The 13,111-nt window shown below is 39.1% G+C and overlaps 6 protein-coding genes across 6 annotated transcripts; 4 read left to right on the top strand and 2 right to left on the bottom strand. All coding sequences in view use genetic code 12, as the record gives it.

Annotated features, from left to right (window-relative positions):
* Positions 1 to 7: 7 nt before the first annotated feature.
* Positions 8 to 1,780, bottom strand: KGF57_002238 (uncharacterized protein; the record flags this gene model as incomplete). Its single annotated transcript, XM_051751531.1, has 1 exon — positions 8 to 1,780. One exon carries the CDS (start codon positions 1,778 to 1,780, stop codon positions 8 to 10), a length of 1,773 nt encoding a protein of 590 aa, XP_051609147.1.
* Positions 1,781 to 2,029: 249 nt separating this feature from the next.
* On the top strand, positions 2,030 to 2,416 carry KGF57_002237 (uncharacterized protein; the record flags this gene model as incomplete). The annotated part of the gene is made up of 1 exon (XM_051751529.1): positions 2,030 to 2,416. One exon carries the CDS (start codon positions 2,030 to 2,032, stop codon positions 2,414 to 2,416), a length of 387 nt encoding a protein of 128 aa, XP_051609146.1.
* A 308-nt stretch (positions 2,417 to 2,724) lies between these two features.
* Positions 2,725 to 5,265, top strand: SEC34 (Golgi transport complex subunit; the record flags this gene model as incomplete). Its single annotated transcript, XM_051751528.1, has 1 exon — positions 2,725 to 5,265. The coding sequence occupies one exon, from the start codon at positions 2,725 to 2,727 to the stop codon at positions 5,263 to 5,265; it is 2,541 nt and encodes an 846-aa protein (XP_051609145.1).
* Positions 5,266 to 5,294: 29 nt separating this feature from the next.
* On the bottom strand, positions 5,295 to 5,504 carry KGF57_002235 (TFIIH complex subunit; the record flags this gene model as incomplete). The annotated part of the gene is made up of 1 exon (XM_051751527.1): positions 5,295 to 5,504. One exon carries the CDS (start codon positions 5,502 to 5,504, stop codon positions 5,295 to 5,297), a length of 210 nt encoding a protein of 69 aa, XP_051609144.1.
* Positions 5,505 to 5,647: 143 nt separating this feature from the next.
* Positions 5,648 to 8,695, top strand: VPS41 (Vps41p; the record flags this gene model as incomplete). Its single annotated transcript, XM_051751526.1, has 1 exon — positions 5,648 to 8,695. The coding sequence occupies one exon, from the start codon at positions 5,648 to 5,650 to the stop codon at positions 8,693 to 8,695; it is 3,048 nt and encodes a 1,015-aa protein (XP_051609143.1).
* Positions 8,696 to 11,357: 2,662 nt separating this feature from the next.
* KGF57_002233 (cytochrome P450) lies at positions 11,358 to 12,926 on the top strand (the record flags this gene model as incomplete). Its single annotated transcript, XM_051751525.1, has 1 exon — positions 11,358 to 12,926. The coding sequence occupies one exon, from the start codon at positions 11,358 to 11,360 to the stop codon at positions 12,924 to 12,926; it is 1,569 nt and encodes a 522-aa protein (XP_051609142.1).
* Between the last annotated feature and the right edge of the window lie 185 nt (positions 12,927 to 13,111).

Raw genomic sequence — 13,111 nt, 5'->3', positions numbered from 1 at the left:
TTATTCTCTATTTACCTAATGCTTTTTCATACCTAGCCTTTGTATCCTCGTTACCAAAGTCTATGTCCAAGTCATCATCGTCATTACTGTCATCATCACTCAATACCACACGATTGGTTTTCTTGACCCTCTGCAAAGATCCCCCAGCATGCTTAACTTTGTCAACAACAGGCTTGCTCAAGTTCAAGTTCAGCTGCATCAACTTTGAGTCGTATTCTTTCAACGTATTCCTATTCCTCTTCCACTTCTCCAACTTACTTCTTTTGTCGTCCAGAGAGGAAACAAGCGACCTTTTAGTTGAACATTTTGCACTTAGCTCATACAATTCTTGAAGTCTTTCCGGATGCGTTTGTTTGGACTTATCATTATCTTGATTAGTTGGATCAAATCCAATTTTGGAAATCATTGATGATGGAAATTGACTTGAGGGTGGAGCTTGTCCCCCGGCAGGTTGGCCACGGTTGTTACCATTCATGTTCAAGCTTTCCACAATACGATTCCTTAAGGATAACTTTGACAACTTTTTCTCCAATAACTCATTTGCTCGATCGTTTTGCAATTTTTTCCGCTTTAGCTGAGTCTGCAAAAGTTTTGGATCCTGATATCTCTTCGTGTCCAACTTTCCAGCTACGGAAGAGGTAAATGTCGAGTTTTCATTGTATTCTCTCATAAACCCAGCGAAATTGCCCTGATTCAGACCTTTATTTGTACTGAGAAACACTTTGGTTTTGGTTTTTGTGGGGGATCTCAATGACACACCATTCAACTCCATTCTTGTACTCTGCCTGAATTTGTTGTCCAAATGTATGTCACACAAATGTTGCTTGGTGATATTGACAACATTGCTGCACCGTTGATTATCCAGTTTCTTTACAAACCGACAGATTCCAAAATCTCTTATCGCTCCAATTTCCAAAACACTATTAACGTTCGACCCGTCAAGTTTCAAGTTGAAACCGGTCTTGGAAATATGCTCATTGACCTTAAATTCATACTTGTTGACAATGGGATTCAACACCAATACCAAATCACCTTGCTGTAACTTGTGATTTTTTTCAAATGCTGCATCAAAAAGGACAAATTCCACACTGTTTTGGAAATTGCCTATTCTGAACTTCATGTACTTTTTGTCATTTTTCGTGTACAACACCTCCGACTTCAGCAACACAAACCCAACAAGACACCAATTTGTATACATCGGCTCTTGGTAATTATTCGTCTTATTTGTCTTTGCCAAAAGTTTGTCGATTTTGAGAATTTTCATGTTGTCGTCAGTTTCCTTAATGAGCTGATCCACTTTCTCCTTGGGGAGGTATCTTCGCCTCAAGTAAAGACCAGATAATGGGCATAAATCGTCAACCACATCCCTCGGTTTAAACTCAAAGTTACTGAAATCAAACTCAAACTTGCGCAAGCTGTAATCTATGCTGTCGAATTTTTGTATGTGTTTGGCCATGTTGGCATCGTATAGTTTAGATAAAAATTCGGACGCTTTCTTTGTTTTTGGTAATGGCAAGTCAACTTCCCCCTTCGTCAACTCTCTTACAGCTTCGGCCGGCTTCTTTGTTTGGCTCGGAGACCTGGGGACGATTGTAACATTTTGGGTGCCTGTCTCATGATCTGGCTTCGTTTTGACCTGTTTACCCTTCTTCTCCAACTCCTTTCTCTTGATTGCTTGATACTTTAGCTCAAACTCTTTGTAAAGATCCTTCAATTCGTCCAAGGAGTCATCACTAAGTAAGTCATCCTTGTTAACAGTCTCATCTCTCGGGTCAATCATGTTAGTTCTCTAGTCAGCGAAAACTGAATCTTGTATGATAAAAATAAAATTATAAATTGTGACGCGTCTCCCTTAATGTCGCATTATCAATCTAGTGTCGCATTTGTTTTTATTGCGGCGCGCACGCCCATTAGTCATTGGGAGCCGCACTGATTACTAAAGGGTAAAAATCCACAAAAGTATAAAAGAGCTCCAAAAGGCTCACTGTCCACTCCCCCCACCTGCTTATGTAATGCCTGCTCAACGACCATGACACAACCATTCTACGGAGATATTATATCTTACGACATCCACACTTACTGGAACAACAACAATCAACAGGATAGGCAATTTGCGTTTGACCTTAGAGAAAAGGTTTTAAAAGAGTTTAGTAAAGAGATTGAAAGTGGTGATATTAGAGTTTACAAGTTCCACGATAAACCAATTGGACCTCATCCTTTGAACATGTGGGAATTGGATTTTCGAACCCCAGCAATGTTTGTAAAGCTTGTTCCTTATTTTCAATTGAATCATGGGAAATTGTCTGTTTTGATACACCCAAGAACGGGACAGGGCGATCTCAAAGACCATACTGATCATGCGCTTTGGCTTGGACATAAATTGCGTTTAGATACTAGTTTCTTGAGTAATGAATAATTTATTTGTAACATTTGAGTGTACTTTTGAAATTTCGTGAGCACAGTGTAGGAAACTAGCAGTGTTTTAGAGCTTTTTGCTATCAAGGCGTATCATTCCTCTCTTGGCGTCAAAACCTCGAAAGAGGCATCCTATGTGGGATTTAGGTAGTGTGTCAGAAATTGTGTATAAGTTGAAGTTGAACTCGAAGTAGGAATACTTGAGGAGGATTTGTAAAATTTCCGCACTTTTTCTTCATTGATTTTTCATCTTTACAAACGAGTGAGTGATACACAGGCAGCGGGGTGAGGCCTACATCGTGCACCAACATGGCTAGGACTAGAAGCAAATCAACCGTGCTGCAAATAGCAAGTGATGTGCATATGACAAAGAATGACTCAACGTCCCTTCACGACAAAATTAATCCTAACCCAACAACGTTTAAACGTTCGAGATCCAAGTCGGAATCAAACGACCGTAGAGCATTTACAGTGCAATATGATTTCTTATACCCGTTGTGCCAGCAAGAGAAACAAACCGTTTGGACACAATTCATTGAGTCGCTCGACTTTGATGTTGTACTAAAAACAGAAAACATAGAACATATCAATGCCAAACATTTGAATTCAATGCTTGAATTCCAGAGCAACTTGCAAATGAATCGAGATCATCTAAATGGACTCATTAGCCAAACAGATACATTGATAGAAGATGTCAACAGCTGCTTTCAACAGTATAAACGTATTTCTGAGAAAACACTGGACTTTGACGCAATGGCCAACGAGTTACTCGAGAAGCAAACTTTGCATGAGCAAAAATACAACAAAATTCATTCCAACTTGAAGCATTTTGAGCGTTTGGACTCTATTACAAAAAGTTTGTCCAAATCGGGCAGCCACTTGCTAACTAATCGACGCTCATTTTTCATCAATGATATTTTGCGCCATTTGGACGATTCCTTGGAGTTCATGGATGAACACCCCGGGTACAAAGATTGTGAATTGTACAAGAGTAGGTTTCGCCAATGCATGACTAGAGCCTTGACATTGATTCGAAACTTCTTGGGCAACGAGTTAAGAAGTACTGATGAAACAGTGAGTTCAAAATTGAAGCGCAACTCAGATGAATCAAAGCAAGTTGTTACCATTGATTTGTTGATTTATAACGAGTTTAATCTTTACTTAAAACACAGCCAAGAGACTTTCCACGAATTGGCTAGAGAGCTATTTAAGCGAAGTGTCAAACACGATGAATACAATGGGTTAATTAATGATGTTTTAAACACTTATTTTCAAATTCGAGGCAAATTGTTGAAACACTACATAGATAAGACATCAACTATTAATGATCTGTACAAAAAGCAGTCGAATATTGATTTGGTCCAAACCTGTCAAGATCAAATATCCTATTTTAAAAAGATTGTCGAAAAGGAGTTTGTTTTATTTAGCAAGTTTTTCACCCCATCGTTTTATGAAGATGAATTAAAAGCAATGATCTGGGAAGAGTTTTATGCGTTTTTGAAGAACGTGCTTGATCCGTTATACGATATTATTCGTCTATGGGTCCTTAAGGAAGTCAACATCAGTTCATTATGCCAATTGACGACCTTGTTACAAAAATACTATGAGTTTGAAGATTTGGACGATCCAAGTGGTAGTGTTGTTGATTCACAGAGCTATTTTGGAATTGCACAACAAGACACAACTATAAGATATGGCTTTTTATTTCAACCAGTCTTGGATGACACTCAACATCGATTAATCTTTAGAATACAAAACTATGTTGATACCAGATTGTTGAAGTACAAACCAAGTGCTGTGGATTTGAAAATAGGTCACAAGAAACAATCAAAAACCAAGACTGTAAATCCTTTGGATGAGGAGTATGACGAGAACTTATTTCCTGACGTGTACCTTCCCTTGGCCAAGGCCATGACGTTATTGTCAAACATATACGAGCTAATTGATTCAGCCGTGTTTGACGACATAGCTCATTACATTGTTCACGCATGCATAGTTTTGTTAAAAGGCGAATATTCGAAATTGATAACAGCTCACTTGGGTGAGGTGGAGGGGAGATTGTCGTACCTTCACAATTTGATAATCTTGCGCAATCAGATCAAGAATTTTGACATACATTATACGAGAAATGACTATACAATAGACTTTACCAGTGGAATCTCACACATTTGGAATTTGTTGAGAAGAAGAACTACAGAACAAAGACAGGAAGGGTTCTTCGAAATTGCTAGAAAAACTGTGCCCCGAGTTATCAACAATATGATTGATGCCAACCAAGAGATAGAAGTTGAGCTCAATACTGCAGTCAGTGAACTTTTAACGCATTGTTCAAATGATATATGTGCGCCAGTTCTCGAAACTACAGAAAATGCAATTAGCGAGAAATCGTTGTCTCAATTCAAAGACAACGTTGTTATCAAGATTCCCAAGCTATACAACGATATAAAATCAATAATCAACGATCCCGTTGTCACACACTTTCTAATGAACAACTTATCAGACTTGATATTGGCCACATATGAAGAATTCTTGAAACATGCCGAGGATTTGCAACTGCAAGACCACAAAGAGCTTGATTTGATGGAAATGGATGCTTTATCTGGGTTCATTGGTGACACAGTTAATCAATTATACGAGGATGAACAGTACGACAAACCCGTATTCAACGAAGAAGTTCTAGAGAATCTTGAATTAAACGACAATGAGGTGGAGGGATTCCAGCCTGGACCTGCTTCGGCAAAGACCAGCATGAATGAACTGGATTTGACAAAGGTACCAAATCCAGATGCAGAGCACGCAGAATATGGTGACATGGCCAACAAATCGCCTTCCCCAACTTCACCGATGTAAGTTATCCAATAGGCTCTAGTGTATTAAGTTTATTCTTCTTCAAATGGATTGTAGATGTTCTTGGACAACATTTTGTTTAGTTCATTCTTGACAGTTTCCACTTTATCTTGTTGTATCAATAAATGTGTATCATCCAACTCCTCCAAAACAATTCCAGGAGTAGCTGAGTCTATTTGGATTATGAGTGCTTTTATTGAGGGATCACACTTTACAAGAATTCCTTTGCTTGCAACTAACATGATGATGATGATGGTGGTGTTGTTGTTGTTGTTGTTGTTGTTGTTAACGGAGGATGTGGTCTAGTGGATTATTTTTCTTCTCTATTCTTAGTTTAAATCTGAGCCGCAAAGATAAACATCCAGTGCATAATTAATCGAAGTCAATGACCAACAAGAGGAGAAGCAGACTTTCAAAAAAAGGAGGTGGGGAATACTCCAAGGCCGGTAATGATGTGGACGACTCTGGTAAGGACCTCGAGACACCGAGTCAAACTGAAGTGGTTGACGCTGAGAAAGACAACCACCACCTACTCCAAGGGCCAATCATAAATGGAGATAGTGAGCACCCTCAAACAAGCACACAGGAAGTTCTGACCACGACAGAGGCAGACCAAAGTACTGGAACCAATGCAAACCATGTAGAACCCATTGACCCAGAGAGTCAAAATGAGATGGATACCAACCACAGTGGAACTTCTGATATTGAAGACGCAGACGAAGACGATGAACCACCAAAACTCAAATACTCACGGATAAACCAACTACCGAGCAACTTCTTTAACAAGGACCCGGTCTCGTCGTGCTTTTTCCATGAGGAGTATTTTATATTTGCCACTCACTCTGGCTTCATTCACATATGCACCAGCAAATTTGTTGCAGTACGTACATTCAAAGCACACCGGGCATCTGTTTTGAGCACGTATACGGATGGCCGCTTCTTTGCATCTGCTTCCATGGATGGGACTGTAGTTATTGGATCGATTGAGGATGAGAAAGATATTATTGCCTACGATTTTCAACGACCTGTACATGCAGTGGTACTTGATAGCAACTACGCCTCAAAGAGAAGCTTCATTAGTGGGGGAATGAGTGGAAAAGTGATATACTCAAGAAAAAACTGGCTAGGCAAAAAGACAGACTTCGTGATTGATCAAAATAACGGAGCCGTTGTTGGGTTGACCATTATTGGTGATTTGGTCATCTGGATGAATGATAAGGGAATAAATGTGTTTCATTTGAGTAACAGAGTGATGATCAAGGTGTTGGAGAAGCCAAGCGATAGTCCGAGAAACGATTTATACTGGCCAAGGGTAACACAACCAGATACAGATAGACTCATAATTGCATGGAGTAATTATATTTGGTCTTTGCGAATATCGTTAAAAGACAACTCCGCACCGAATGCAAAAGATCTGGATTCAGTGCCTGTTGTTTCATCAGGAATGAGCAGGATCTTGCCGTCCACTGCATCTATTTCATTCCGAGCCACACAAGAGAAGAAGGTGGAAGTGGAGCATATTTTCAAACTAGATGACTTGATATGTGGGATTGCAAGTTATAAGGATGATTTGTGGATGGTACTTACTTACGAGCCACCAAAACGGAAGTCGTTGGACAAGGCAAGCGGAGAAACTGCAACTGACAACAATCCTGATTTGAAATTGATTAACTCTACAACGGGTGATGTGGAGTTTGAAGAGGAGTTAGCGTTGAAAAATATTCAAAATCTAGGATTGAATGATTTTACATTGGGAGCTCATATTGATCAAGTTCCAAAGTACTTTATCATTAGTGCAAAAGACGGAGTTGTTGCACAAGAATACCAATTGGACGATAGGCTACAATGGTATTTGGAAAGGGACGAATTCTTGAGAGCTTACGAAGTGAGTGAGCATATAGTTTCTCCAATGAAGCGATTGAGCTTTGGTATCCAATATGTTGACCTGTTGGTGAAGGAGGACGAGTGGAAGAAAGCTGCAGAGTTTTTGAAGAATTTGTTGCCATTGAGGGATGAAGCTGGATTGGAGGAACAAACGAGCAGCCCTGATGAAGAAGAGCTTACACTGCAGCATGCTCTGCATCCAGTTGATGAAATGCGTAAAGAGATTATTAGCCAGTGGCAGATCTGGGCACATATTTTCATCAACAGTGGACATATCGATGAGTTGAGTCTTGTAATACCAAAAGTCTCTGCTCTACCTGCAGGGTTGTTCACAAAGATCTTTACATATTGGATAGAAAACGGAGCAGAAAGGGCTTGCGAGTTGATTTCGGACTGGCCTACTGAGCTATACGACAACAACACAATCGAGTCTGACTTGAAAAAACAAGAATCTCACTTGAAAGATGCCAACAGCGAACATTACAACCATATAGAAAGGGCACTTGTCACATTTTACGACAAGACATTCCAGCCACTCAAAGCGGTTCCACGTCTTGAAAAATTGAAGGATAAACACATTGTTGAGTACTTGGCAAAGAACCATATATTAAAAAATTTCGTGTCGCAATTGCCAACATTTATTACACTACAATTTGATGATGATGAAGCTATTTCAAGGTGGCCAATTGATAAACTTGGTGAAAAGCTATCACCCACAGTTGACACCTTGGTGGATCATCGGCTTGAAATACCCTCGTCTGAGATTGTTGAATTGTTTAAATCTCATCCGCGATTGTCATTTATCAACTACTTCTATTTAGCTCGGTTGCAAGAGATAGACAAATTGTTGGTTAAAGATTACGGAGATGAGTTGATTGAATTGTACTCCAATTATTCGAGACGCAACTTACTACCGTTTTTTGTGGCTAGTGATGAAAATGATTCCTTGCAAAACACATACGACGTTGACAAGGCTATTGAAATTTGCAAACAAAACAACTTTTACCAAGAATTGATCTATTTGTTGGGCAAGATTGGCGAAAATAAACAGGCACTAAACTTGGTGATTAATAAGCTTGGTGATCCACAGATGGCCATTGAGTTTGCCAAAAGGTTGAACGATAAAGATACCTGGAGCTCACTCATTGACCAATCTTTGGATAAGCCAAACTTTCTAAAGATTTTGATTGAGCAATCGGATGAGTCTACAAACCCTTTTTATGATCCGGTAAGCATTTTGACAAAGATTACAACAAAATTTGATTCAGGGTCAAAAGTTGGTGAGAATGACGATGGTTTAGACGAAGTGCATCTGCAAATTTATAGACAATTGAGTCAAAGTATAATTGAGTTTTCCAAAAATAACGATTTGAACAGGTTGATAAACCAAGTTGTGTTGAAAATGATTGATCAAAGTTCGCAAGAAATTGCCCAGTTCTTGAAGCAGTCGTTATTGCTGGGACGCCAATATGATTTAGAAAAGGATGATGAAAAATCCGTCCAGATCGAGACTAGTTTACAGAACTGGGAGCCAATTGTACTAAATTAAGGCCTCGTCGATGACTCTTCAAAGTATACAGGTGTGGTGGAAGTTGCTAATCGGTACGTAAGGTGTTGGGATTGGTACCTTTGGTGAATGCTGTCGCTCATCACTGCCGCCATCAGTTTGCAAATTCTTGAAATACCAGACACCTCAGATCCAATTTTACACCACGGAGACGTATGAGTATGCTTGGTGGCAACAAAGCTACATAGGGTTACGAATGGCACAAAATCAGACCAAAACGAAAGGTAGGAAGGGAAGTCCATGTGATAATTCATTGAAAGCGCCTATGCTTTGCTGCGCCTATGCGAGTCTAAATGGATCAGTAAGAGGAAAGAGGAGGGGCAGTAATTTCGAACCGCTTTGGTATCGTTTATGTCCGTCTTGAACAACACCAACTTTTTGTCATGTGAAAGAAAAGAAGGAAATGTTTCGTGAGGAGGTAGTCAATACTGAAATACCGTATCGAGCATAACAGGTCGATCTTTTGCTTACCCGTTGCCCCATCGTTTTGTTTCCTATCGTGTTCGTTTCTTGAAGCAAATGTTTTATTGTTATTTTACGGAGTTTTAATTTATACAAATTTCACATGAAAAAGGGGAGTTTCATCACCAAGCATAGCCAATTGACCTTTGGACGGATATGTCAACGAATTGAGAGCTTAAGATTAACCTGTGTTAGGCAATTAGGCGTGTGCCAGTAGTTATTGCGACAATTTTGTATGTGGCCGATGAAGAGCTCATCTGGCACTGTTTTCTACCACAAATTAAATAGCTAAAGAAGATGATGCTCAGCAAGCTGATGTTTACGTTTCTGCTCAAGGCTATAAGCAGCAGAAAACACCATAATAATTACAACTAACTCCGCTTATTTTCGGAGTGTATATAATCGGAGTTTTGAATAACAAAAGGCGTGGGATTTATAAAAGTCTGCTGCATAAATTATCAATTACACAAAGTTGTAAAGAGTGCACTTCACTATTACTCCTCTTAATTAAAGAGCACCTAGTGGCACTCGTAGCATTGACGGGAGGGATCGAGTGCCGGGCGCGGCCCTTCTCTCAAAGAGAACGAACTTTAATACTCTGTTATTTGAAGTTGGTTGCTGTCGTGTATATAAATACAATTTGCAGTCTTTATACAGTATAGAATGAGCTCGCGTACAATACAAAATCAACACAAAAAAATAATTACAGAAGAAGAAACAATATGCATGTGATAAATCAACTGTACAGTACAGTTTGCGTTACGGAACTTTGCCCTTGTCATGATTCCAAAACAATAGGTATATTTCAGGTAATAAAAACCTGGATGAAAGGAGCAACAAAGTTAGGGACTGCAGAAGCCTTGAAAGGAGACCTTTATTTGATCAGGCGCTTGTGATAATCAACCCAACTTGTATTTATTCTTTGTCTTGAGAGGAGGAGAGGAAGGAGAGGAAGGAGAAAATGGAGAAAATGGAGAAAATGCGGGGGTGGGGGACTCAATGTAGGAGTTAAGGAAGCGGGAACGAACCAGAAATCAGTCTCGTTCAATCATCTCCAGAAAACTACTTCACTTGTGACTGATTACTGTATGCTATTTGAAAAGAGTGAGCTGTGGCACGTTCTTGCTACTGTGACAGCGTAGTTCACAAAACGAGCAGAAGAAATTGTTATCGAACCTCCCGCCCCTCCGCCTTCCAGACTTAAAACACAAGTTTGCAGAAATGTGAGATGTCCTAAAAATTAAGCAAAAACAATATACATCTCCGTTGCTTGTTGTACAAGTTTAAAGACTGTTTTATACAGATAACAACGACAATTACAATCACAGTTGAGGAAGATAACAATTATGGAAACAGAAGCAATTAAAGTTGTAAATCGATAAAATATTCACAAGCAGATTGTAAGGTTTCAGCTTCACATGATGTCCATAAACTATAATATTAAAGTATGGACACGACTGGTTTTATTTCCTGTTTGCTATACTTCTTATGACGCTGGTTTCTAAAAAAGTTTAACTTCCAATACACAAAACACATTTGAGGGGTTAGTCCGTATAGCGGTTAGAGTGCAAGTTTCTCTGTTTAGTTTGTAGTAAATACTACCTGTCTTTGTAGTTTATAGTGGTGGGAGAAAGACAGAGAGATAACTTAGGAATAAGTGCAGGTGCACATTACAATTTGTGTAACAGTATTTGACTAATGTTTTTGCTGTTACCAAATTAGTAACAACGCCAAACTTAACAAAAAGTCCGAATACAAATCACTAAACCGTGAACACTAAGCACTAACAACACACACTCTTTCATTGTTTGTGTCTCTTTCTTCTCCGTCGTCTAAATTAAAATTTTCCTTTGCATGCAAAAACTACACCCCTCCCTTTCTGCTGGTTTCTTTTATTTATTTTTACAAAATTTGAATTATATAAAGGTCTCTCCATGTCCACCTTTCCGTTTCTTCCAATCTTGGTGTTACACAGTCCACTCTTGTTTTACATCACTTTACTTTACATTAACGTTTTATAAACAGCAGTTTTCTTTCCATTTTATTTTATTTTTTATCTTGTCAAACAACCAGTCATACTCTACAACTTTGAAAAGTCCGGTTGTCAATTTACCCCACAATTTATACTCACGCATTCACGTGATTACACTGACAAAGAAAAAACACACATTGCTACGTCATCATGCAAATTGATTTATCAACAATAACATCGTTTATCACCATTCATTTGTTCACTTGGTACGGTGTTGCTATTGTGGCTGGATTGATATATGCAACCATATCCAAGGTCAAGAAAGAAATTTTCATAAGAAAGCATGGCTGCAAAGAGGCTTTCATCTTTCCCGAAGGTGGACCTTTTGGTTTAATCTTGGCCTATGTTTTACAAAGCAAAAAATCAAGTGGGGAGATCCTTGACTTTGCCATGACCATGTATGAAAAGTATGGGAAAAGACTTACTTTTACTGCCTATTTGTTTGGTGTTAGAGTCGTGGTTTCAGGTGAGCCCGAAAACATGAAGGCTATCTTGGCTACCCAATTCAATGATTTCTCTTTGGGCTCAAGACATGCCCATTTCAAGCCTTTGTTGGGTGATGGAATTTTCACGTTGGATAATGAAGGATGGAAAGAGTCAAGACAATTGTTGCGTCCACAATTTGCTAGAGAACAGATCTCTCATGTTAAAATGTTGGAGCCACATGTGCAGGTACTTGCTGAACACATTAGAAAACACAAGGGCAAGTCATTCGACCTTCAAGAATTATTTTTCAGGTTGACTGTTGATGCTAGTACTGAGTTTTTATTTGGTGAGTCTGTCCATTCCTTGTATGATGAATCTATTGGAAGACAATGTGATCCTGATGTTGCCAGTTTTGCTGAGGCTTTTAATCAAGCTCAAATAGCCTTGGGTGTTAGAACTTATTTGCAAACTGCATTCTTTCTTTACAACCCACCTTCATTTTGGAAAAATACAAAAATAGTTCACAAATTTGCTAAAACCTTTGTCAAGAAGGCGTTGAGTTTAACTCCAGAAGAATTGGACGAGCGGGTGAAAAAGCACGGGTACACATTCCTTTACGAATTGGTCAAACACACAAGAAACCCCAAAGTATTGCAAGATCAATTGTTGAACATTATGGTTGCTGGTAGAGACACAACTGCTGGTCTTTTGTCCTTTACCTTTTTTGAATTGGCTAAACATCAAGACGTTTGGGAAAAATTGAAGAATGAGATATATCAACACTTTGGATCCGGTGAGGATAGTGATGTCCAAAACATCACTTTTGAGACTTTGAAACAGTGTAACTATCTCAAGTGGGTGTTGAATGAAGTCTTGAGATTGTACCCATCTGTGCCAATTAACTTTAGGGTCGCAAACAAGGATACTACCTTACCCGTCGGTGGTGGTCCAAATGGAACTGACCCGGTTTACATTGGAAAAGGTACTACTGTTGCTTACTCGCCATACATGACTCAAAGAATGGAAAAGTTCTTTGGCAAAGATTCACTCGAATTTAAACCAGAACGTTGGGAAAACGCACCTAAATTGGGCTGGGCTTACTTGCCCTTCAATGGTGGTCCAAGAATCTGCTTAGGACAACAATTTGCCTTGACCGAAGCTTCATATGTAATTGTACGTTTGGCACAAATGTTCCCCAACTTGACCAGTAACTACGATGGCCCAACACCATGCAGAAAGTTGATTCATTTGACAATGTGTCTCATGGATGGTGTCGAAGTACAAATGAGCTAGATTAGAAAGCATTTAGTATCTGTGTGTGTACTTGTATGTTGGTGTTTTAATACCGGTTGATATTTATTTACGAGTTATTGGATTGTATTTTGGATTGGAGTATATAGCTTTCTTTAACCAAAGTTAGGTCTGTGATTATAGTTGTTTGCGTTAGTGCAATGAAATGTAGTTGTAAAGTGGTTGCA

The sequence above is a fragment of the Candida theae genome (genome assembly GCF_024610275.1).
Source record: "Candida theae strain CBS 12239 chromosome Unknown scaffold7, whole genome shotgun sequence".
Lineage (NCBI taxonomy): Eukaryota > Fungi > Ascomycota > Pichiomycetes > Serinales > Debaryomycetaceae > Lodderomyces > Lodderomyces theae.
This window is presented reverse-complemented; position numbering and strand designations above follow the sequence as displayed.